This window comes from Mixophyes fleayi, chromosome 7 (genome assembly GCF_038048845.1).
Source record: "Mixophyes fleayi isolate aMixFle1 chromosome 7, aMixFle1.hap1, whole genome shotgun sequence".
Taxonomy (NCBI): Eukaryota; Metazoa; Chordata; class Amphibia; order Anura; family Limnodynastidae; genus Mixophyes; species Mixophyes fleayi.
In genome coordinates, this window is record NC_134408.1 from 123,527,136 (window position 1) to 123,554,402 (window position 27,267).

At 37.8% G+C, this 27,267-nt stretch overlaps 1 protein-coding gene across 1 annotated transcript; it reads right to left on the reverse strand.

The window, feature by feature from the left end:
• Nucleotides 1-1,279: 1,279 nt before the first annotated feature.
• Nucleotides 1,280-4,831, reverse strand: SP9 (Sp9 transcription factor). Its single transcript, XM_075178660.1, has 2 exons — nt 4,695-4,831; nt 1,280-3,294 (listed from the first exon to the last, which is right to left on the reverse strand). The coding sequence occupies exons 1-2, from the start codon at nt 4,713-4,715 to the stop codon at nt 2,017-2,019; spliced, it is 1,299 nt and encodes a 432-aa protein (XP_075034761.1). The 5' UTR covers nt 4,716-4,831; the 3' UTR covers nt 1,280-2,016.
• Nucleotides 4,832-27,267: the final 22,436 nt, after the last annotated feature.

Sequence of the window (27,267 nt, forward strand, 5' to 3'; positions counted from 1 at the left end):
TAATCTACCAATGTGAGAATTATATTAATGTGGAACCTGGGACCCCTAAACTACTATTGGTACAGAAACATAACTCGAAAACACAGACATTATATATAAAATATACATGTGCGTTTAATCCTATTTAATTTTAACTTATATTGAGTTTCTTTAAAACTGCGTTTTCCATACCAGAATCACACTGCCCAAGTTCTTACACCAGCATTCAATTTAGCTTTTTCATTTAATCCCAAATGACTTTGATTTACCGTCCCTTCGATTCGTAGCTAGAAACAAGACAAAGAGCAGTTAAAATAATTTTCATTGCAATAATTGCCTTCTGGTCAATTTAACTGTGCCTTATTTTGAAAGAAGCTGTCTAAATGAGATTCCTCTTCCAAGTGTGTTCCCAGGCCTGATCCCCAGCCTTTAATTATTCCTGACTTTTTCCCCCCCCCTCCTTCTCCAGAATAAGACGCTGCACTGGGTAATCACAAAGAAACTAACACAGTATCCTTGAACCTTTTCAACAGCAGAGCCGTAGATATTCAAATAACTAGTAAGCACCATTTCACCGCATGGACACGTAAGCATTTCCAGACCTCTATTTGCATATATCAACTGTCTTTGTAAAGGGGGGGGGGGGGAGAGGCAGTTGCCTTTTTCCTAGCATTAAACAGAGCAGTTATCAAATCAAGTGCTGGTTTTGGAAGCGTTCAAATCGTTTTACATTTCATGTGCGCTTTTGCCCCTCACCGTTTGACATGCAAATTTTGCGCAGTTAATTTAGACAATTAAAAGCGATCTTCAAGGGAGCTTTTGTCCCACAGAATATTCTCACTTTTCCCCCTGGACTATCTGAGATAAAGTTGGCTAGAACAAATGATGTCTAGCAGATTAATTAGATATTTGATAAGACATGAATCCCTAATGAGAGAGTACAAGGCACAGGGGGCTGCTGTCTGTTCAGAGTCAAAATTAATAACATCGAACACGATTTTCATTTAGGCATGAAATGTAGTCTGTGGAGAATTTATTGTAGTGATTTAGTCCCCTGGGACTATCTGTAAACTGAGATTTCTTTTACTGCTGAAGATAATTGATTTCTGATAAAAGACAACAGTTTACAAAATAGTAATACGTTATTCCATTGGAGAAACAATTCGTGTATAAACTCTTTTATCTTTTAAACTATCTTTCGGAGAGAGAGAGAATACCAAGAATATGTTGATCATAATTCTTTAATAATAGGAAAATCAAAATATGATCAAGATTATTTTTATAATACAGATAAACGCATTTTATTTGATTTTTAATTTACGTGTCTGATTGAAATGTTAAATCAACATATTAAATATCTTTTACATATATATATATTGACTTTCACAAAGTGCATTAGAAATAAAGGGGGGAGGGGGAGAAAAAAAACCTCCTGAATTTCAGGAATCCACAAAATATAAACTATCCGGTTAACATTTACAAGTAAAATGGAAAATTAACACAACCTCTTGGAACCTATTTATACAGCTTAATGGAAATGCAAAGAAATTGTCCGAAGATTTCCTTTTTTTTTTGTGTACTTCTCACCTTAAAATTGTTAAAGATGTTATTTTTTTATTTTTGCTTTAAATATTTTTATGTGAAATAGATCTCAAATAAGGATATGAGTGTCATAATCCACCAAGGTCCGTGTTGTCTTTTTAATAAAATCATGAAAACCAGGACACAAAAATAAATTTAGATCTGAGTCCTTGTCCTGCCACCATCTGCTTCTATTGCTCTAGTTGCTAAAAGTTCGCAGTAATGGGATCTGATTCTGCCTTTGCCAGCACAAGCCAGTCCAGTGCAATACAGCATGGAGTCATTCAGCATTCACAATGCTGCACAATAATAGTCAATTCTGCACCCAAGAAGTAGCTGCACCCCCAGGAGTCACTGAACCCCCAGAGGTGACATCACCGTCAGCGCAGAAACTGCGCACAAGTCATTCTGAGCCCGAACGTGGCTGCTCTCACTGATAGGAGTCACTGCTGCTTCCTAAGAGTCATTGCCTGATTCTTTCCCTGGTCGGACCCCTTCCAGGATGAGTTCGGGGGAGTCTGACCTGGGGGTCTCCAGGTTGCTGGCATCTGTGTCGCTGTCGCTGCCTTTCTTTCCGCTGCCACCACCGTTGTGCGTCTTGATGTGTTTGCTTAGATGGTCGCTGCGCATAAAGCGCTTATTGCATACAGGACAGGCGAAGCGCTTCTCCCCAGTGTGGGTGCGGAGGTGCCGCTGCAGCTCGTCGGAGCGGGTGAACCTTTTGCCGCAGAAGAGCCAGTTGCAGACAAATGGCCGCTCCCCCGTGTGCCAGCGCAGGTGCGCTTTCAGGTGCGAGGTCTTGCCGTACACCTTGCCGCAGCCAGGAATGTGGCAACTGTGCAGCCCTTTCCTCCTTAGGCTGGCCCCGGCGGGCCCCAGTCGTTCCGCCTCTTGACAGTTGGGGCAGTCACAGGTGGCCCTCCCCGAGTACCTGCGTGCGGAGCGCCCAGTAGCTCCAGTGGCCCCTGCAGACGCCCCAGAGAGCATGGATGTGCCAGAATCTGGGTAAGACGGCAGCACTGGCTTGAACCCCTCCTGGGTGAGGAGGTGTTGGCCGGTGGAGAGGAGGTGTGAGGCTGCACTGGAGCCCAGCCCTGTGGAGCTGAAGGCTGAGTGTGTGAGGGAACTAAAGTCCGGACTGTAGCCACTGAGCTGGCTGTGCGGCCCCCCTGAGTGAAGCGCCCCTTGCAGAGCGGCTGCGGCGGCCGGAGGGTTCTGCACCTCCAGCCATGTGCTGGGGCTAGCTGCGTGCACGTCCCACCAAGCCGAGGCCCCGTTGGTGACCTCAGAGTGGAAACCGGTCTTATACCAGGATTCATAGGGATGAGCCATGCCCACCCGTGGGTACAAGCCGTCTGCTGCGCCGTGGACTTTGGAGATGAAGGCTGACTGGCTGGCAGCTTCCTGTGGGGAGACCCCAGAGGCGTTGGAGAAGAGTCCGCTATAGTCACTGCTAAAGGCCGAGGAGGTCGGGGAGGTGGAGGCCAGGCAGAACGCGCTGTTGGCTGTGGCACTCCCTCCTGTTAGTGCGCCGGAGGCCCGGCTGGTGGCAACTGCGAATCCCCCAAGACTGGAGCCCAGGCTGCAGCTGGACGAGGACCGTTTCCACGGATGGAAGCCCCCCTTAGCGAAGGCGCTGGACTCCGGGAGGCTGCTCAGGGGGCTGGTGTTCCCAATCTTGTTACATGTGGCAGCCAGCATGGCCAGAGGAGTCGTTCCAAATCTCGGTTCTTCCTAGGGGGACACAGAATACCCGCAAAATCAATACATGATATCATTGCTCTTCCCCTTATAGTGTACCCCCTCCAGTGCCTCCCAACAGTTGTTAGATCGTAATTAAACCAAGTGCACAGGGATCTAGTGACATCAACACAGTGATCTACTCTTATCATCAGGAGTAAGTGCAACTTTCTGACCACAAGTTAACACTTCTTTCACTAATAATCATCATTATTACTATTATTATTATTTGTAATAATAAAAATATTTTAGACTATAGCATTCCACACAGTCGGTTAAATGAACCATCCCTTTAGTAGCTAAAACAAATTAATATTTGCTTTATTCTGCCTAGTGTCTGCTATATTTGTGCGCACAAAATGTATCCTAGCAATGACAAGTAACTCCCAAAGTAATTTAAGGGAACTAGTTTTCTAAGATGCAACATATGAAGAAAATACATGTTTTGATTAATTTGTATTTTCTGGATAAGAAAATATTGAAAAAAATCCCCCCAAATGTATTACTAGTTGGGCAACAGTTTTAACATAAAAAAAAGTGGACACGGTTTCAAGAATGCCTGTTACCCGTGTAATTAGCAATTAAATCTAAGATATTATTGCATATTTAACAATAGTTGTTATTTCCAGTTTGTGTTGCTTAGAAGCTATACAGATCATGTTTTAGGCGACAAGGATAACCCTTCTATTAAATACTATAGGATGCCAAACGCCAGGAGACGTTTTGAGAAAACTGAAAAACAAATTATTTTGATATATAATATAATATAATACATAATGATATGTTCTTGAACTGGGAATCCCAGCACTAAACCCATCTGATCAGCACAGGCATACAGGAGATATATTAGTGATATGCACTATTAGATAATGTAAAAACAGACAGGGTGCCATGTCACACGGAGTCTCAAATACAATGATCAGAACCTGTTTTATTGCTGGTCCCCAGGATTGTGTGCCAGAGCTTTTGAGATTTACTAGACAACCGCCGAGTCAAATAATACATAAGTGCTGACTGCTTGTATTGATGTGGTAATGGTTTGGGGATTAGGATAAATGATATCGCTCAGGCTGCATTGTTAGTAACAAATAAATAAATAAATAAATACAATAAACTTTCCTTAGCTTGTTTCTTTGCGTGAAAAGCAGAACGCTGCGTAAAGTTGCCTATTAACTTGTAGGAAGAAGGTGACTGGGAAGAATATAAATGTACCCCATGTATGTTATTTCTCATATAAAGGCATGCTTTGGTATGTCATCAGATGTGTTGCAATGATCGCCAATATCTTACATGGGAGGAAAGGAGAATCTTAAACTCACTTTCTCTAACTGATAACTTTTCATCAATCCTATTTTGTTAGATGTTAATAAGAGTTTGGAAAAAGCCTGACTTACCCCAAGTATAGACGTAGCCATAGCCCGTCCCTTGCCCTGCTGTAGAGGTATATGAGTGCCCAGGGGTAGTTGCTGCCAGCGCTGTGCCTCCTTCTCCCTACACAAGTTTCACTGAGTGTAGATCCTCCTACTGTCTGCGTCGGACTAGACTCAGGGTAAGCGCTGGCAGCGCCCGCTTTGAAGTACCGCTGGCTGCCGCTATCGGCCAATCAGGATGCGTGGAACGCCGACTGGTAGCTGCGTCGTAGCCAATGAGAGTGGGCGAGGGTGCAAGGAATCAGCGCTCTTACAAGCTTTGCCATTTAAAGGAGGGGAGGAATTGGAAGCTCTATTGCTTTGGCCTCCGGGTAAAAAAAAAGATAAAAAAAAATATTATAAAGCGTATTTAACCCTTCCATGTCCATTGAAAGCAATGCGAAGAATTTCAATTCTTTCTGGCACCAAAAAGGGTTAACAAGCCCCCCTCCAAAATGTTGCTTTTTTTTTTTCCTAAATGATGAGGCTGTTGTACACACACCTGACAAAGAAACACGAATTCCACAAAATTTCGTTGTGCAACTGCCAACAGATTCTGATGCAAAAAAATAAATAAATAAAATAACGGTGTTTGGTTAATTACACACCAGGAGCTGGTCAATTTCAGTTTTTCACTTTCTCGTTAATGACATTCATTTTCTCCCACCTTTGGGCAACAACAGATTATTTTTGGACCATCACAAAATCTTAGATTCTGGATTTTTTTTTATCTAGAGACACATTACAACCAGGCTCGGTTCTGCCACAACTAACAGTAAAATTCAAGGGCTGTGGAATGTGCTTATTTCGTTGTATTAATTATTTTACAGTCTCGTGTTATTGAAACAAATACATATATTTTTTTTTCATTAGATACAGCACAGATATGTGTATTTATTTCAAGGTTATATTTAAAACATATTTTATATTTCCATTACAGATAATCATAGAATCGTCGATTTACTCTAAATCCCCCCCCCCAATTCCTATTACTGTCGTATTTAGTCATTACTGTATGACACCAGTGTTTTGTATCATCAGTACACAGATACACTATGTGCTGTGGATGCTGAAAGTCTATTCTACCCACAAGGAGAGCGGGGTCCCGGTGGCTTTGATGCTGGGCTTAGTTCAGTTCAGATGACAAAGATGCAGAATTTGTCATCAAACTCTGTGATCATCTGGAGGAGGAAAGCTGTAACCCAGATTCACACAAACACGCGAGAGGTGAGTGATCTAAGTGACTACAACAGGTGAATCTCTACATATTAATGCAATATGCTGTTCTTGTGCTAATAGAGGTGTCAGCAAGGCGTTCCTGGACATCCCATGGGGCAGCTCAAACCCTGATTATTCCCCCTTTAACTGAACTGGAATCGTTTCATGTGTAGCATTAAATTCAACTACAATTCTATCACTTATAATGTTATATTCATTTTACATAATCTCGTGTTATGGATTATACCAAGTTGAATCCAGTTGTAACGCACCCTGTTCTATAAATGTGATGGTTGCTACATATACTGTATTTAAATGGACAAATATATGTATTTGTAAAAATATTATTGAGAATTATTAAAGAGGGCTAGTGATTTAATTTGGTCCCAGTTGTGTTTCTTTCTGTGCTGCAAATTCCGTTTTAAAACAAAGATCAGGGTATTACAGGGCAAAAAGAAGATCCTTGTTAAAACATTAGCTGGTAATCACAATATACGGTGACAAAGGCCTGGTGTGAAGTGAATCATCGTCCCCTTTTTTTAAAAGTTAAAAGCAATTTACTGGAGAATAGCTTTCCTCTACCGTTTAACATTATTCAAAACGGCCAAATAATACTTCTATTATAGTGGCTGAATGCTGCCAGTCAGCCCGAGTGTAATTTGTGCAGAGCTTGTGCCTTAAACCTCCACTTCTTTATAAAGAGGTGAATATGGAACAATTTCTTGCAAGCCCAGACGGAGAACTCGCAAATTACCTCTGTCTGCAATCAGGCCAATTTAACTGCGATGCAATTAGCACTATTAAACGTCGATTCTGCATAAACAAATTTTTGACTGAGAAGGGAAAAGATGCGAAAACCTTTACTGAGTTCACAGGTTTTTTTTTTTATTTTCATTATTATTATTATTATTATTATTATTATTATTATTATTATTATTATTATTATTATCATTATTATGTCACTTAAACCATGCATTACAATATTCAGTTAGATGTCACATCTTTGTAGATAAAATTAATATAATACAACAATTGTCATTAATAGGGGTGTTTCAACAATATTTGTGTAACAGGTCCAACCATGAAATTATATTTAGGTATATCTGCTATATTGAGGTTGTACGGATGCGGTAAATCCTAATTCGCCTGCGTTTTGGGCCAGTCGCGCACTTTTGTGGTGTGGTTACCTTACGTGTCTATTTGGTTGTCGCACCAGCGGAGTGTGTTTTAGGTTGTAAACCGTAATCAGGGGAGCCTGCTCTGTTTAATCAATAAACAGGTCCAGTAGAAAGACATGTTAAAATATCTTCAATTACAGACAACACAGTGAATAGAGAAAAGAACACAACTCTCCAATCCGCACGCACATCTCTGGAGAATAATAGCATGCTGCCATTTGCCAGCAGCAGGGCATCTCCCACGAGTATATGTTATAATTATACTTTCATTTAAATTTTATATGATCGACTTGTTATTATCAAATCAACTGATGCTGATAAAATAACACCTTTAGTGTGGGAAAGTCAGCCCATGTACTTCACTTGCCTTTAGTGTTTTGAGGAAATTTTAATATCAGTGTTTAGTAGGTGCACATAACTTTATATTTTGCAATTCTCTCTATTAGATGTAAAGGGATGTAATTGATACATTGTATTTATCATGGAAGATATCACTGTGGATGTCACAGAACTCCGAAACTCCTTAAATATAAGATCACTTTTAATGAGATATTAATACATACTGTCACCCCTCCTTTCTTTTAAATTCTACCATCACATATGAGTAGTCTATGACAGTTTATGTTATCGTTAGTATCTAATCTCTTCATTGCTGCTCTGTACTTTTAATTCTATTTACTGTACATAGATACATAGATCGCGTCGATAACGTGTACATCGTACACACCTTCTGTATAATGTATACTCAGTAGTAGCAGTATATGTGAATTTAAATTCAACCCAATCTCATGCTTCCATGCACTGACATTTAAAAGGTATATGATGTACTTCCTGCGTTTGATGAATTTAATTACTTACTGCAATTGGACGTTTTATTTTTAACATAAGCTTCTCAGATTTACCTCTCTGCAAAATTTACAAAAAAAAGTTTCTTAAACATGGTTTCTTCAACGCTAGTGTAGTACTGAAATCTTGTTACATCTTGTTACAGACTAATATCTCTTGAACTGCGTGAAATTAACAGACAATGCTCTCAGATGCTGTCTGATTGACTAATATTACAGGGTGGTGCTTAATGAATCTGTGCAACGAATTTCCACTTTGATACACATTATCTATGAAGCTTAACATCATGATGTAAACCCTGCATTTATTAAACATATGACTATAAAATTATTAATAGTAAAATACATTAAGATAAAAATATGATCACAACGTTCTGTTTGTTCATTCAGATTACAATGAACAGGTGCGAAGAAGAAAATGTCAGTCCATGTAATTTAATCAGTAACTTTGTATCAGTCTTGCTTGTCCCACTCTGTTGCTCAGATAAAGAAGTACATCAGGCAGATTAGCCATCACCTCTATCTTTATCTGTCAGACGATCACTGGATCGTAAGATTGAGTTGAATTGCGTCTCAGATCATGAATCGTTTCACGTTCATTTGCAAGCTTCCAATGCGTGCTTAGTAACAATTAGGAGCCTATTACAAGTCATTAGATTGATCAATGTGCCTTAAACAATGCAGATGATTTATATGGCATTGAGTAAAAAGACCCCTCTGCGACAGTATTGTATCTGTACTTATCCGAGAGCCTAAACTAAACACACACTGACACATATATCACTATCTGGAACAGGAGTTGTAGATTTATGAGGATATACACAGTTATACAAGTAACCTGCAGATGGAGAGGTTGGGCATTCAGTATGGTGAGCTACAAATCCCCCTTTCTTATATGCATGTTGTATTGTTACTTGACTTTTATTGGGACGTGCAGAGCACAGCTCTTCACAGATTCTGCTATCTGTATAATGAGTAATCTGTGAAATAATTCATTTATTACTCATTCAGTTTTAATCCCCACTTGTGTCTAGAAAGTATATTTTTATCCAGTATAAATGCAGCATAGTAAAAAAAAAAAGATCACCTATATTGTATGTATGTTTTAGCTTATATATGTGTACCCTTGGGTAGCTTTAGATTCAAAATAGACAATGTACACTGTCATGTAGAGTTGGATGTAAGTCTGATGTCTAAGTGCAAAAACGATTTCTACAACTGCACATGCGCAGTGAGTGGAGAACTCACTTCTCGGTCTGCTCTCAGAGACATATCTCCCCCTTGCTCTTCTCTAACATTTAGAGACATGGGACAGGGGTGGTAATGCAGTAAGGGCGTAGATATAGTGCAGTAAGGGCGTGCTAACGCTCCTTACTCTGTATGCGGAGGAGCAAGTAGCCGCAGATTCACCTGGACAAACCCTGGTGTAAGATCCCCACTGAGGTTGATTATACGCATTTTGGGCCTCATTTAGAGTCAGATGCAATTATCACTGAAATCGTAAATGTAACAGTATTTAGAGTGGCTCGGATGTTTAGAACTGTGCGACTTAGAATACCGTGCAAATTGCACAAACACACCCCTTTATCTGACTAATGGGACGGTGTGTAAGTGCTTCATGCACAGCACCCTGTAAAGCAGATAATGAAATTTAAAAACATAATGTATAAAAATATATATTGTACTCCCCCTCCCTCGCAAACAGCAAAAGGCTTGGTTATGTTGTTTGGGAGGGGGTGTAGACTTTTTTTTTTATTTAAATGTTATTTACTTTGTTTTTTAATACGTCAAGGTCTCTTGCACCAGCTGAAAGCACCCACAAAAGATACGTCTGCTAGAGACCTATCTGTGGCTGCTTTCAACATGTAAAGTACGTGAACATGCCTTTGCGTTGATAGGCTCGCCCACTAACTTCCCTGTTCCTCTCTAAGCGCAGAGAGGTGCAAGGAGGAGACCCGTCTCAGTTGTAGTGCAAACTGAAACGGATCTTTGGCCAAAAGTGCTTTTTACGCTGAACTGAAGAACTTGTGTCCGACTCTAAATCAGGCCCTTCGTGTACTATTCCAATTCATACATAGCTTGAGATATGTATGGCTTGGAATACGGAGTAAAGAACAGATGCAATTTGCATTTATGTTGCAAGGGTAAATATGCGACCAACGTCACATAACCTCCTATGTGACCACTAGGCAGCAAACAGCTTTAATTGTCATTGCATATAGAGAAGTCATGATTTAAGGGCAGTCTGTTGTCTTATTTAATGAAAAATATATACAGTTCAAATTGCTCCTATACCATAGGTCAGTTGTATACATACTTAAGAGCATTTTGGTGTTTGTCATGGGTTCAGATATTTATTTATTTTACAAATATTTATTGTTGTCTTAGTTATTTATGGAACAAAAATATGTCGACATGAGTTTTTTTATTTTGTATACTGTATAAATTAAAGTTTATTGAAGGAGTGTACGACAGTCTGGCATTCTGCTTAACCTTAAAAAATAGGCCACTGTCTAGTAGCAAATTTTCCCCTGGGCCTTTATATGTAGGTATTAAATACTGTGGAGTTATAGAATGGAAAGAGTAATATGTATCTGTCAATGACACAAACTGCTTTCAGTAAGAGCAGCTTCTGTTTTAGATAACTTGAGTGAGAAATGCTCAAGTATGACCTTCATAGATGTTGTCTGTGCAGAGACATTACTTACCTAATAAGTCCCCATTACCCTTAAGTAAGCACAAGTTATGGGTGGGTGGGTGATGGGCAGACTAACTGATCAAGCAAACTAGCTGTTGAATTGCAATTTTTTGCACAAGCACTTGCAGTCTAGTCATATTTCCAGAGAAGTATATATACATCTATATATATAGAAAGGTAGACAGATACATATATATATATATATATATATATATATATATATATATATATACACACACACATATATATATATATATATATATATATATATATATACACATATATACACACACATATATATATATATATATATATATATATATATATATATATATACATACACACACACATATATATATATATATATATATATACATATATACACATACATATATATATACATATATATATATATATATATATATATATACATATATATATTTATATATATATATATATATATATATATATATATATATATATACACATATACACATTATATATATATACATATATATATATATATATACACTTATGTGTTTGTTGTGTTTTAGTTTGGGTTGATCATACTGCATTTTATTTCGGGAGGGCTAAAATACAACTGAAATTAGTTTTATATATGATCATTTTCAGATTTAAACACAAGCAGAAATACTTCTTCGATATCACAGAGAGGTGAACTATATTTATGAGGTGTTTTGAGATTTAACCTTAAATGTAGCAGAGCATTTTTTTTAGCGTGTACAATGTTGAAAAAGGATTAGTCGGTCAACGGAATGACAGAAAAGTGCGGCCCCCACAACACAAATGGGAAAATTGAATATAACTGAGCACTATTTTAGAAGAAAAAAAAGAAAACGTTGACGTTAATTAAGAGGGTGGTCCTACAACAGGCTGTAATGTAAAATAACATTTTTATTTTTTTTCAGTATACAGATTTCTAGCAGCACCCACAAACTTGCATTAGGTAATGCAGATCATTTTTATAGGGGGCAGTTCCAAAAGTAATTTTAGCAGTGCACAAGGTGGACAATTAGGCACAACGGATCCGCACGGACAGTAATTCCAAATCAATATACCAGAGAAAAATAGTTTTATTTTTGTAACATTTAGTACAGGGCACCACTGCATATTTAAATATACAGAAACAGACAGAAATTATATTTTGGGAGTAATGTGCCCAATTATCTTGAAAATAAGGATGTTGGAAGTCACTGAGTTCACTACTCATATAAAAATCTTTATACAGGTCATGGAACTCAGAGGTTGTATGTAATATCCATCTTGTTATCCACTTCTTCTACTGCTTTGATTGTACAATTATCAAGTTCCATTCTCTAACATTCTCCATACTGTCAATCTCTTCAATATTGTAGCAGCTTTCCATAGTTGTGAATTTTCAGACACCGAGCTGAATCACTGCGACTTCTGCTACCAGATACTTTATCTGCATATCTAAAAGAGAACAGAGACGGACATTCCCATGGTGCAGGACTATTAACTTTTTAGCATTATAAAAATCTATAAAATGCAAATAGTATTTAACTTATGTGCAAAACAGAAAACTAGTTTGCACCCCTTGCATTGTAACATGGTTTTGTCCAGGAGACTGAAATAAGAAACTTCTTAATTTAAGATCTTTAATGAATAAGGCCCATTGAGTTTGTGGAAATGTTGTGACATCCAGGAAGAAACGGCAGAGAGGCAACAGGACACCTTATTGAGGATGGATGGGGAGAGGACACTAGGTAGATTTGGGTGTCATCAACATGGAGGTGGTACTGGAGGCTGAAGGAGCTGGTATGATCATCCAGTGAATAGGTGTACAAAGAAACGAGCAGAGGGCCAAGGACGGAGCCCTGAGGGACTCCTATGGAAAGCGGGAAGGGGCGGAAGAGGAGCCAGAAGAAGGGACAGAGAAAGAGTGGTTAGGAAGTGAACCAAGAGAGGACAGTTTCAGAAAAGCCAAAGACCAAATCTTAGAGTAAAAACTGCATGAACAGAATAATAATTTTGACTACAAAAATGAAACACAGCTTTAATTGGAACATCCAAACCCAGTGTCCAAGAGTGTTGCTTCTCTTATCAGTAACACTCAAATCATATATATTCTATGGGTTCTAAAATACAAATTTAAATAAGGATTTGATCATGTAACAGTTTTTTTTATGTTTAGATATACATTATTTTGCAATAGTCATTACTCTTTGTTTGTACATCAAAACATTTTTTTACATTCACACTTAAAAGTCACATCTGTTGTAATTATTATAAGGAGCAGATTATTCCTTTTATGTACATAATTAAAGCAAGGAATTGGTAAAATAATGCAATCTAACTGCTGATCTTAAACTTAAGTTTGTCAATCATTATAGAGGGGTCTGTGAAGCTACAGCCAATCATCGCTATTTTTGTTTCATTCATAAATTACAATTAGTCTAGGGTAAGCATCACTATAAAACATCTAACATATTTTTAGAACTACAACATATGAAAGTAAATCTAAATGTCCTTTCAAGGTATTGTCAAAACTTCAAATATATTTGAAGCCAGTTTAAATGATAAATCATGCATACCCAAAGCTCCAGAAGACCCAATATAGACACACTTACTATGCTTACCAAAAATATTATAATGGCACCCATAGCTAGTTGCAAATAATATCACCTCAATTTCCACAGATACCATTTTAATGCTGTTCACACTCAAAATAAATATATAATCTTTAATTAAAAACATGTACAATGAAACTATTAAAATCACACATCCTCAATTCAAAAGTGGCATCAAGGATTCATACAGACGTTAATACAGACCAATCATCATCCAAAATCCAGAACAAATAGAAAAACACCTTGTACTTAATAAATATGTAACTGAGTAACTGAGTGTAGAGCGCCTGGGCTAATGTTTGGTATGAGGTTTTGAAGTTTTAGTTGCCGCTGTTTGCATTTTCCAACCCCTATGTGTGATTATTGGGGAGTTTCCAAGGTGCATTCAGGTGTGGCTTTTTGGGAAGTCATAAATATTACTAGTGCTGCTTTTAATGTGAATGTCTCTGGCAAGGGTGAGTACTCAGCCCTGTGCAGTAAGGCGCATTGTCCAGTGTACCAGTTGTCTTTGTATGTAGTTTCTTTTCTGTACGGTTATTCTTACTAGTGTGCTGATTTTCCAGGAATTTCCTCTTTTTTGGACGGATTTTCTTTCTTTGATCGTTCTTCTGCTAGTCTACAGGTAGTGATGTTTAGCTCTTATCTCGCTCTGAATGTATAGCTCTATTGCAATGCTCTTATGTCTGTGGCTCTACTGTGTAGCTCAGTTTTAATCTATAAGTAAGTCTATACGTACATGTCTTAGTCTTTATTACTAAGGCTATAAATAAATGTCTTAGTCTCTATTTGCCATGTATGTCAGTAGCTTTTAGGCAATTTAGATATGCTGTGTGTATGTTACTCTTGTTTTACGCCCTATTCACTAGTCTAAATTTCTGTTATTTAGCTCTTAATATGGTGCATTTATGCCTTTATTAATAAAATAAATAAATAAAATACTAAAGACCTTCTATAGAAAGAAAACACATTCAGGTTCAAGAGATGATCAACAGGGGGAAAAGAGTGGTAAGAAACGAGTAAAAAACAACAAAGTAAATCCAAAAGGCATCTTCAACCTCAGCAGACTCAAACTTACGCCATCTGTCATAACATTTCTCAACAAAGAATTTAAATTCGCTCCTAATCTAATAACAAACTGGATAAATTCAATACTTAACACTGCCTCAGTACATTCTTCATGAAGGAAAGAGGAGAAATTCCCCAAAACATACTATCATAAACAGAATTCACACCCACCAACTTGAAAGCACAATTCAAGGGCAGCACGGTGGCTTAGTGGTTAGCACTTCTGTATCACTGCACTGGGGTCATGAGTTAGATTCCTGACTATGGCGTTATCTTATTTGGAGTTTTATGTTCTCCCTGTGTTTATGTGGGTTTCCTTTGGGTGCTCCGGTTTCCTCCCACACTCCAAAAACATACTGCTAGGTTAATTGGCTGCTATTAAATTTATTCTAGTGTGTAAGTGTATGTATGTTAGGGAGTTTAGACTGTACGCTCCAACGGGGCAGGAACTGATGTGAGTGAGTTCTCTGTACAGCGCTGTGGAATTAGTGGCGCAGCTGATGTTGATGAACTTTTAATCGCATCTCAAGGGAACCCTGCTGGAAACATTCAAGAAACTAGTAGCAAAGGAAAAGATGAAAATAGCTACAATGAATCAAGTCAATCGCAATCTTTCAGAGAAAAAAGCACTCAACTCTTTAAAACAAAACAAAGCACTCAACTCTTTAAAACAAAACAAAGATATAATCATATAACCAGCAGAAAAAAGAATGAGGGATAGTCAAACTCAATAAAGATACTACCCTGAAGAAGTAAACAGATTCCTTAATGGCCACTCAACATCCAAAAAAACTGTCTAATGACCCTACCCTGAGCAACAAGAAGACAATAATGAGGCTACTCAGCGATAGACCACAAAAGGACATCTTGAACAAAATAGAACATGTGTACATGGCAGTCAGCAATCCAAAACAGCCAGCCAAACATACAAAAAACTCTGAGAAACCCCCTGAAAGACCGATAGTCTCTGTATCGACTTACTAACCTATAACCTCTCAGAATACATAAAAACTATATACAACCAATAAAAAAAAATGAGAAGAGTAATATTACTAGTGCCCTGAATGTATACTTGATCTGTGTGGGTGCAACTCAGAGTTTGACTAGGCTGCCATTGACCCTAGAAGCGCTCTGTGATTGTTTATTATTATATTGTTTCAGTTTCACCCATAAACTAGACTAGTGTTACACCAATATGTCTAGAAATAGGGATACTAGAAGTAATGTAATTGAAGAGGTTTTTGGAGGTAATAAAGAAAAAGTTGAATTAATGGATGAAGGTCTTGAAGTAATTATGTTACAATTAGAAAAGATAATTCAAAAAGAAAGCAAAGCATGGTGGAAAATATGGAAAAATATTTATCAGAAAATATTATACCAAGAGGTTTAAGGATGACAAGAGTCACTCCTCAATTACTTCTCTTTTGCTTAGATGGAAGTAATTCTAAAAGAAAGAAAAAGAGAACTATCAAAATTTGGACATGAAATAGATACACTATAAACACTTATTATTTTTTTTGAGGATTTGGAGTACTACAAAGAGATAGAAGAACAAGTGACATAGTTTTAGTAAAAAAAAAAAAGATATTAAAGGGAGATAAGGAAGAGTTCCTTACTGCAACAGAATATATAAAATCAGAAGGAGTGAAAATTTTGAATACATTAATCTCAGATAAAACTCTTTTTGGACCCAAAAAAGAAAAAAGGAAAATAAAAGAGACTAAGCACTAGATTAAGCTGCGGGTTTGAAAAAGTGGGGATGTTGGCAATAGCAACCAATCAGATTCTAGCTTTCATTTATTTAGAACCTTCTACAAAATGATAGCTAGAATCTGATTGGTTGCTATAGGCAACATCCCCACTTTTTCAAACCCGCAGCTTAGTGAATCTAGCCCTAAGAGTCATTAAGGAGAGCAAATCATAAAAAAGGAGTAACTTTGCACCTGGGCAAAACAATGTTGCATTGGAGGAGGAGGTAAATTTAAAATGGAGGAGCAGATTTATAGTTGGGGGTAGGGCATGTCATAGATCAGCTTTAAATTTCAGTGTACAAATAAAGCTATCAAGTATTTGTGTGCTACATGATAAAAAAGCCAGTAATTAACTTATGTGCAAAATAATAAACTAATTTGCACCCTTTGAATTATAAAATGGTTTGTCCCGGAGAACATTTACTTTTTTTTATTGCCTTATTTTCGTTAATGACTCAGGCCCTAAAAGAATAAAAGAAGATAAATATAGAAGAAGAACAAATAAGATTATATATATGAAAAATTCAAACAAACATTATTATCAACATAAGGATAAATACAATAGAGGATGGCAAACTGTAACTAAGAGAAAACAGATATGATGACATAATAATAATAGATGGCTTCACACAATGGATACAAATTCTATACACACCTTTAATAAGGATGATGCACTTTATGATAAAGAATATAAAAAAGAGTGGGGGTAAATAGAGAAATTTTAAAACAAATAAAAAAGCCCAAGCCACTGCAAATTGCACTAATATAAGCACAACTATAAATGGGGAAATGGAATGCACTACTGAGGACACTAAACTATATAATTTAAGTGATTACAAATGATCAAAAGAAGAGGAATCTTTACTCAGAAAAGGTTTGAAGTTTCCCCTTTCCAATAATCATAATAATTTTGGGACATTCATAGATTTGGAAAAAATTATTTTAACTTTTTTTTACAACAAAGAAATTACAGATAAAGGTACCACAGACAAAGCTAAGGAAGACACTCCTTTTTTAAAAAAATAGATCTACCCAACGTGAGGGTCACATCATTGAAACATTGAAAAAAGTTAGTAAAGGAGAAATTCTCAAAAATTCACCTAATAAACAAAATTACACATTTTATCTCAGGAGAAGTGAGCTTAATGTCCTCATAAAATTACAGACTAATGATCATGTAATGAGAATATTATAAAACTGGCTGATAAAGGTGGTGGAGTCATCATTTTGAATATTAATGACAGGGCCGGCGGAACTAAGTAAGCGGGTTAAGCAAGGCGCGGAAGGGCACCAAGACTGAAGGGCGCTGCCCCTGCCTGCCATTCCTGCTTGTCCGCTGGCACAAAACAAAAATAAATAAAAAAATAGAGAAAAAAACCCGGCTGCTGGCTCCCTCCTCCCCCTCCGCTCCCTTCTCACTGACAGTGTCGGGTGTGATGTCATGATGTCCTGACACTGTCAGTGAGGAGCGCAAAGGGAGGAGCAGCACGCCAAGCCAAGAAGAGAAGACACAAGAGGAAAAAACAGAAGCAGGAAAGAAAGTCATAGAAAGGTAAGTAAATAACGGAGGGGACAGCAAGGTTGAAAAAGAAGATGGGGCAGCAATGTAGATGAGAATAAGAGGGACAGTGTGTAATGGAGGAGAGGGGGGCAGGGTGTGATGGAGAGAGGGGCAGCGTGTGATAGAGACAAGGGAGGCAACATGTAATGGAGGAAAGGGGGACAGAGTGTGATGGAGGAAAGGAGGGCAGCGATGAAGAGAGAGGGGCAGCGATGAGGCGAGGGGGCAGCGATGTGGAGGATGAGAGGGGGGCAGCGTGTGGTGGAGGAGAGGGGGCAGTGAAGTGGAGGAGGTGAGGGGGGCAGCGATATGGAGGAGGAGAGGGGGCAGTGATGTGGATGAGGAGAGAGGGCAGCATGTGATGGAGGAGAGGGGGCAGCGATGTAGATGAGTAGAGGGGGCAGTGTGTGGTGGAGGAAAGGGGGACAGCGAGTGGTGTAGGAGAGGGGGCAGCAATGTGGGTGAGGAGAGGGGGGCAGAAATGTGGATCAGGATGAGGAGAGGGGAGGCAACGTGTGATAAGGGGGCAGTGTGTGATGAAAAGGGTGCACCATGTGATGAAGGAGGGGACACCATGTGATGAAGGAGGGTGCACTGTGTGATGAAGGAGGGGGCACCATGTAATGGAGGGGACACAACCAAACTAATTTGCTAAAAATGTAAACAAAGAATACATATAATTCATTAATATTATTCATAAAGCAATTCATGTTTGCTGTTTAATGTATTTATTTGTATTACTCTCTTTATTAAAGTGTATTATATGATTTGTATTTAAAGAAAAAGCATTATTAAATGAACAAATAGTTTATAAAAGAGGGGGGCGCAAATTTATTTATTGCAGGGGGGTGCTAGTACCGGCCCTGATTGACGACTACAACCAAGAAAACTACAGACAGTATGGGGATACGTATGCGTTACTTAAAACAGACCCTACAGCTCAATTCAATAACAATTTAGTTTCTTTATTAGATAGGTATATCAAGATGAATGCCATTTATACAAAAGAAAAAGACTATATAAAAAAATATATAGAAAAAAACACAATCCTGCTGTACCTATACTATATTTATCACCCAAAAGTTTAACATCACCCCCTGGTAGGGCCATAGATGCCAGGTCTGATTCTATTACTTACAACTTGTATCATGTGATAAATTATTACTTACAGTCTATCATGTCCCAAATTAAGTCTTATTTGAAAGACACCATAGATATTTTACAGAAATTAGAAAAACTATCATGGAAAGACAATTATATATTAGTCAATATGGACATTGGTTCTGTATATACAATTATAGATCATCCACAAGAAATAGAAGCAATGAGATACCTGTAATTGTCAAACTACCATAATTAATGAATTTAAAGAATTTCTAATAGAAGGGATTTCATTTATTTTAAATAATATTTTTTTTCTGGTTTGATCAACAATTTTACATTCAAAAGAAAGGGACTGCAATGGGAACCAGGTTAGCCCCCAGTTATGCAAATAGCTTTATGGGTTTTTGGAAAAGCTAGTTGTTTGGAACATTTTAAAGTGAGGGTTGAACCTAGTTACATGGAATCGTTATATTGACTATATTTTGTTGTATGGGGTGGGGGGATATATGGCCTCTCTGGGATCTTACTGTGGTAAGTTGAACCAAATTTCATAAAACATCAAGCTTACATATAATTATAGTAACATTAGAGTTAATTTAATAGATGTATGGATATATGTACAAAATGGAGTATTATTAACTAGTATGTACACTGAACCTACTGATTCTAATTCCTGTATTGTCACTACAAGTAACAATCATCCTGTATGGCTCTGAGAAATCTGTACCAATCTGTATAGAAGTGGAAGTTGCTCAATCAATTTATAGGCTCTTAGCAGGTGCTTGAAAGGGTGGGGCTATCCTGAAAGGAACAAACACAAAGAAAAATTCCCCAAGCCCACTGCTATAGCCAGCAAAGGAGCTGCCATTTCTACTTGTACATAAAAATGCAAACGTCTTTTGCTAGGGTGGTCCTAAATCTAAACAGTGAGAGTCCCATATAGCAGTGTGCTGGGGGATTTTTCTCTGTGAATGTAGCAATCTGTTAAGAACTAAAGATCAGTTTAACGAAAATAGCATTAAAGGTGTTATTCATTTTAATTCACAATATAGACAATTACACCATATTATTCATAAACATTGGTCTCTATTGCGAAGAAACAAATCATTAATAAATATTATTCCTAATAAGCCAAAATGTATTTACTGTAGGGTGAAAAACCTACATGATACATTAGTAAAAAGTAGTAAAGTTTTCCAGTCCTCCCCTGATAATATCTGTGGTCACTTGCTAAATACTCCACACTAGCTTGACACATTTATTCACCTAGAATGATTTCCTCAGAAGTTTTGTGTGTTGCAGTATGGTACTCTATCTTTCATCTGTGAGATTACATCTAAATCCTACAAATATCATCCTACCACATGTACCACAAAGTTGCCTCAACCTTAGGATTACAATTGCCAAACCAATCTTTCATAGACATTCCTATAGATGATCAATATTTTTCCTTCTAAAAGTGATATATATATATATATATATATATATATATATATATATATATATATATATATGTATGTATAATTTACAATGGATTAAACATTTCTATGTGTTTTGACTTAATTTAAGTTTATTTAGATGTTGTCTGATCATACTCATAATGATGAATAGTATCCCTTTCATATAGATTTGTTTTTCATTACAATATTGTTTTGGATGCGTCCATTCAGCAACATTTATATTATTTGTTTTAGATCATTTTTATAATTATTTGCTTATTTATTGTTTTATTATATTTCCAAAGACATTTAGGTATGATTTATGGGTATTCTTAATGAATGTTGATTTGATTCAATGCCACAGACTTTAAATAGCAACTACAGAACCTTGCTCCTCCACCTTGAAAAAGATACTTCAGAAATGAAACGCGTTGCTGTTTTCATGCTGTTAGACAGACTCTCTCCAAAAGGATATCTCACTTCATACAAACATTTTGGCTATTTCTAACCCGGGTTCTTTAGCATCTAAAGACTCCGTTATGAAGAGAGAAATGCCGTTTTTTCATCTGAAGTCTGGTAGGAATGTTAATAGACCATAAGGAGTCTGTCGTTTTTTTATTTGAAGTTTTAGATGTAAGTTATATTGCAAGTGTAATATAATAAAGTATTTCTAAAGTTTAAAACGTATTACAGGAGAGGATCCGTTTCTGTACTCTCTTTCTATGCATATCATTGGAGAGATTTTCTACATATAAGTACAAAAAGAAATTCCAAGGAAAGGATAAAGTATCTACAAGCTGACTTTTTATTTTGTTCATGCGAGTGCAAAATTGGCAACAATTCATATCACTGACTAACAATTCCAAGCAATATCACACTATTATATTTTTCAGAGGGTTACCTTACCCCAATCCGAATTTGATTATCCTAATAAAGATCTATCAGGGTAAGTGGCCACTGCATGTTCATTCACTGCACTTGAGTTTTAAACTCGGTGTCAGCACTTTTCACTTTTTAATACAGATGATTTTTTGCATGCATTGCATAAGGTGTGTGCAGATATTTAAATCACCATTTTTTTTACCCTGTCTCTAACTTGGATATTCCTTTATTATGAGAAATATTATTGACTGTTAAGACAATCAACAAAAATAAAATAAAGACAGAATTTTCACTTATTGGAAACTTACAACACAAAGATTACTACAGATTTTTGGACTGTTGAACTTTTTTCCTCCTGGTTTTCACATTTGTTCGGGACACTAGCACTATTGTTCTTATCATTTTGTGTGTTTTTTTAAAGTAATTTATATTTCAGCTGTGTGGGTGTAACTCGGAGTTTGAGTATACTGCGATTGACCCTAGGAGCATTCTGTTTTTGTTGTTTTTTTTTATACATACAACCAATCATCTCATCACAAAAAAGCTACCTGCAGGATACAACAGAAGTACTACACACAGTTAACAAGATCGAATGGCACAAAGACTATATCCTTGTAAACTTGGATGTGACATCTCTATATACTATTATCGATCATGAAATAGGATGCAGACACAATAAACGCTATGGAATTTACACTTCCACAAGCCCCAATATATTGCATTGAGGTATGAAATTAATTCTTAAACATAAATACTTCTGGTTTGAAAAGGACTACTAGAGACAAATCTGAGGAACAGCCATAGGAACCAAATTTGCCACCCACTATGCAAACTTATTTAAGGGAATGCATGATGTAGACAATATATGTAAGAACAACCCATTGTATAATGACATTGTGATTTGGAGAATATATATTGATCACATCATACACATATGGAAAGAAAACAAAGATTACATACCTTCATTCAACACATTGAGAGCAATAACCTCATCCTCCACTTTACAAACAAAATGAACTAAACACAAGTGGAGTTCTTAGATCTTGTCATCTCTAGTAAAAAAATGAAACATCCAGACCATGACATACATTAAACAAGTAGACTGTAACAACTTTATCCTAGAAACCACCACAACAAATGGCTGAGAAATATTATAGCAGGCCAATTCAAACATCTATGAAAAACTGCTCCAAACTCCAGAATTTCATGGAACAAGCCTAAAAATGAAAAGCAAATTCATACAAAGATAATACGATTCAAAACAAGGAATACAAGAAAGTCACAAAAAGAGAGTGAAAACACGTACAATCAATAAAAGAAGAACAAGAAGGAGAACTACACTCTTTTCATCTCACCATTCAACAAATACATTTACTCCTGAAAATCTGAAATACTTTCTTCCCAGTAGATCAAAAGTTGTGTACAAGAAAGCAAAAAATTTGAAAAGCATCCTGACATCCAGCTACATCTCAATAGAAGCAAAAACCACAAACTCATGTCTAGGAGAAAGGAACAACGGATTCTATTATTGCAACAGATGCATAGTATGTTAAACAACCAATGAGCACCAAATCAATAAAAAAATGTGTCTCCAATAGCAAAGATACAACACACTGCTATCCATCTGACCCCCAAATGTTTGAACACAGACTTTGACCTGGGCACAGTTCTCTGACACAGATAAGATGTCCTGACCTTCTATCATTAAGGGCATCACATTCCTTCTTTCACCTTTTTTTCCCCCACCTTTATACCTTCAAATTCTCTAGTATACCCCTTTATATTCTTTCTTCCCATCTTTATCACTCCCCCCACAGAGGGCCGGATTAACCGGAGGTCTAGCTAGGCTACAGCCCAGGGGCCTCGGGCATCCATGGGGCCTTTGACAGTGCTCAGCGGCATTAATGATCGGTGCGGGGGCGCCTCCGGCCAGATCAATGCTGCTGAGCACTGTCAATGTAGTCTTTCCACGGCGCTCAGTAATCTCCTTACTGAGGAGATCTTGTGAGTCTCACTCTCACGAGATCTCCTCCGTAAAGAGCTTACAGCACGCCGCGGAAAGACTACAGTGACAGGACAACAGCAATAGGTAAGCGCTTGGGGTGGGGGGCAGCAGGTAGCTCACGAGGGGGGGGGGGGCGTGTGGGGGTATGGGCGGCTCAGAGGGTGGGGGCCTCACGGGGGAATGGGGGCCTCCATTCCTATAATCCGGACCTGCCCTCACACCATAGCACATGCACCGTTGCATGACACAGGGTGACCCACCAATCAACTCCCACCTGCCTCCCATCATTAATGATTTATCCCTGAGGAAGTTCACACCTAGTGGGCAAAACACGTCTAATATTCACAACTGATCGCCACAACTGCAGAACAATGATTCTACCACTCACAGCGAGGTAGTAAACTTCTATCTCCTTTTTTATCATTATAGCATAAACTCACCACAATAAGAGCTTAACAATAGGAAATTAGAATAACAGCAAATAGAGCGCAAAACCAGAGCCATAGGCACACAGTGTCTTGGAATGGCCTAGGAGCTACAGTCATACAGTGCAAATAGAGATTAAGACATTTACTTATGGAATCACGGTAAACTGAGCTACACATTAGGGCCACAGAGCATTGCAAATTTCACAGCGAAACATCACTACTGTAGACTAGCATTGCAAAAGAGCTATATACATACAGTGGAAGAATGACCAAAGAGAGAAAATCCCCCGAAGGAAACTTCTAAGAAAACAAAATGCACAGTAAGGAGATTACCTTCAAGGGCAACTAGTACACTGCACTGTACACTTTAATGAACAAGGATGAGTGCTCACCATTGACAGAGACACTCAAAATAAAAGCAGCAATAGCTATTTATATTCAAATGACACCTGAATGTGCCTTGGAAACTTTCCAATAACCATTAATATACATCCAAAGTGGACAATATTTGTTACATCCTATCATTAAAAAGTATTTCCGCACATTATTATTAACATCCAAATCTGGTGTTCTGGGGTTAAATTTATCAAGCTGTGGGTTTGATGTTGCCTATAGCAAGCAACCAATCAGATTCTAGTTATCATTTATTTAGTACATTCTACAACATGACAACTAGAATCTGATTGGTTGCTATAGGCAACATCTCCACTTTTTCAAACCCACAGCTTGATACATTTACCCCCTGGAGTGTTAGTTCTTTTATAACTCCACTAACATCATATCAATTAGATGAAATCTAAAATAGCAATCCAAATAATGACCATGGCCTAGGAATGCAGGACTGAAGAGGTATGGTTATAGACCTATCTGCAGGCCCAGTATAGAGCCATGTGGGGCTAAGGCAGCTGAGTAAAAGATGTGGCAGGAGCTGTGTGTCTTGCAAGAGGCAGGACTGGAGAGACGCTCAGCAGGCAGCAGTACAGTGGTCAGAGAGAGGCATGAGAAGACAGCTCTGTGGAGAGCGCTGAGGCACCAAGTGAGGGGCTGTGGAGCAGCTTGAAATAGCTGAGAGGAACTGAGCAGAGGGCCCAGGCTGAGGCCAGTGTTTGACCTGCAGAGAGACTGCAGGAAAGAGACTGTTTGAACTAGTGATTGGCTAGAGAGTGTTCAAGAGGTGAGGCAGTGTCCTGAGTAGGGGCTAGGACATTTGTAGACTTTTCTGATTCTTTATGCTCCCAATTAAAGCATTAGTATGTTTAAAATTTAAGTTTGCTGACACAGTTATATGACTCCCAAACACAGAGCGCCGACTGAAGGCCGCTAACAGATAAAATCGCCCTGGATACAATTCAAAATTCTTGAATTATGTATGCATTTGATCCTATGGCAATATAACTGTCTGGGAAAATTGTGTTACATTTATAGAACATTGTTCATTATCTTTATCTTTATGTCATTCATTGCTACATATACAACTGTTTAATTAAAAAAAATATTATTTCCAACATAGATTGATAGATTTTGAATTAGAGGTCTGTTACATAATCATCTCATCATGCGGTGTCTGGCTGTCTGTCTGACTATCTACTAGCAAAGAGTTACTGACATCAGTCGTGTGATTTCACAACACAGACATAACAACCTTTGCACTGTAAAAGATTATGTTGCAAGCACTGCATCCACTGATAGTGACTGAAAAATGGTCAATTTTAATAGTGATGCCTTGATCTATAAAATGGTATTGGGGTATGGCGTTCTAAAAGGATAACAGGGTATATCCAATGCAATGTGTTGGTCTGTTACAAGCAAAATTAATCTATAGATTATAGAGTCTGGAAATCTCTATATTCAAGCAGCCCAATAAAGAACCAAACATCAGAATCGAGTAGATCTTGAGCACAGGTCAATTTTTACCCTTTCCAACCTTTTCTTAATTTTGTTGCCATTACTTTGTGACATATTCTGGATTCGCATTTCTTTTTTTGTGAACAATCATTTTGTGACTCACAGGCAGAAAACAGTAGTTAATTCCTCATCTAAATCACAGCTGATGAAAGGATTCTTCTTAGATAATGTAGTAATACTGTACCCTGCCACACCTAATCACTGATAGGCTCCACAACTCCAATCTACACCACTTCCTATTTGTATAAAAGAAATGAATACATTCTACCAGTATCATCAAATACTTTTTATATATGCTTATCCGTGACAACCTCTGACATCACAGGTCATCAAAGATAATGATATCACTTCGGCATAACATATCCATACCAAAGAGTGAGAAAGATAATGTACTTCGCATTTGCTCATACACTGTCATACATTGAACAATATTTATATATTTGCTTCTTCAATCCTGTCTTTTTCCTTCAAATTTACCTCATACTTGCCAACTCTCCCTGAATGTCAGGGAGACTCCCAGAAATAGGGGTGATCTCCCTCACTCGCTGAAGAGTCTGGCATTCTCCCTGATGCTGAGCCAGTACAAGACGTGGTTGGCTTCGCCATCTGTGGCATGATGACACAGTTCAGAAATTGTGTCCTATGTCCATGTATTGATGCCTATGGAGGTCGCCATTTTCATGGAGACCAAGATTTAATCAAAGACTGACAGGTAGGACAACATGACTTCAGTAATGGAGACAGAAATGTAAAAGACACTTCAGTCTCTAGAGATTCATTAGCTGCTTTTCTTTAACGCATAGTTGCCTACACTCCTGCAGTTCTGGAAGACCTGCCAGGCTCCTGGGAGAGCAGGGAAACCTCCAGTTTCTTTCCCCCGCAATAGATAAGTGGCAGGAGCAGGGCTTATTGCATCATCTTAGCCCCACCCCTTGCTGTAATTGGCCAAAATTGTGACAATCGTTTAGGGGGCAGGGCCAAAATGATGCGATTAGTGAAGACCCGCCCCCGCACACCCTCCTCACCCGGAATCCACCCTGAAGCCAACGAGGAATACTTGGCAAGTATGATTTACCTCGGTTAGGAATTACAGTATATAAAATAAATACAGCATTAGCCATGTACAGGTCCTCACCCAGCACCTTCTCAATGTAGCAACCTGTCACAGAGGGGTTAATTTAATTAAATGTGTGAAAGGTTTCATAACAGTGTTATGAATATTTATCTATTTTTAAATGTTCTAATTTAATTTGTCTGTTGGTACTTTACATTGGGGGTTCGGTAGGGGTAAGTAGAGAGTGGAGGGGAGGTAAACATTGGTAATACAAAATTTTTTATTATTTTATGGGCAAACCTGTGTTGCTGATTTTTACAAGGACATTATCAGCCACATTTTGTATAATGTATATTTATGTTTAAATACAAGAAGGGTAGAGTTATTTTGTGTATCAAAATATTAGTATGGCTATCGGGTCAAATTATTTCTATTTACACCTCTATGCATCTATCTTCATTATTATTATCATAGATTTGTAAGGCGCCACAGTGCCCTACAAGGCAGACAAAATAAACGCAGAAATGAAAACAAAGGGTATGGAGGGCCCTGCTCATTCGAAAGATGACACTCTAAGTGGGGCACAGCTGAAACATGAGGAGCTAGTGTGGTTCAGAGTGGGGACAGTTATGAGCATGTATTAGAGTGGTAAGGTAAGCTCTTATAAAGAGATGGGTTTTCAGAGAGCCTCATTATTGTGTTACTTGTATGTATATGGGTATTTGTGTGCATATAAATAATGACACTGGAGCTGATTCAATAAGGAAAGTTAAGCAAAAAATTGAGTAAGTGTTCTTACTTAAGTTTTCTGGA

Bases quoted from the DNA above. Each gene is read 5' to 3' on its own strand.
- SP9 (XM_075178660.1), bottom strand. From the start codon at position 4,715: ATGGCTACGTCTATACTTGGG. The intron at 3,295-4,694 runs GTAAGTCAGGCT...GTGTCCCCCTAG, and splicing joins TGGCTACGTCTATACTTGGG to GAAGAACCGAGATTTGGAAC.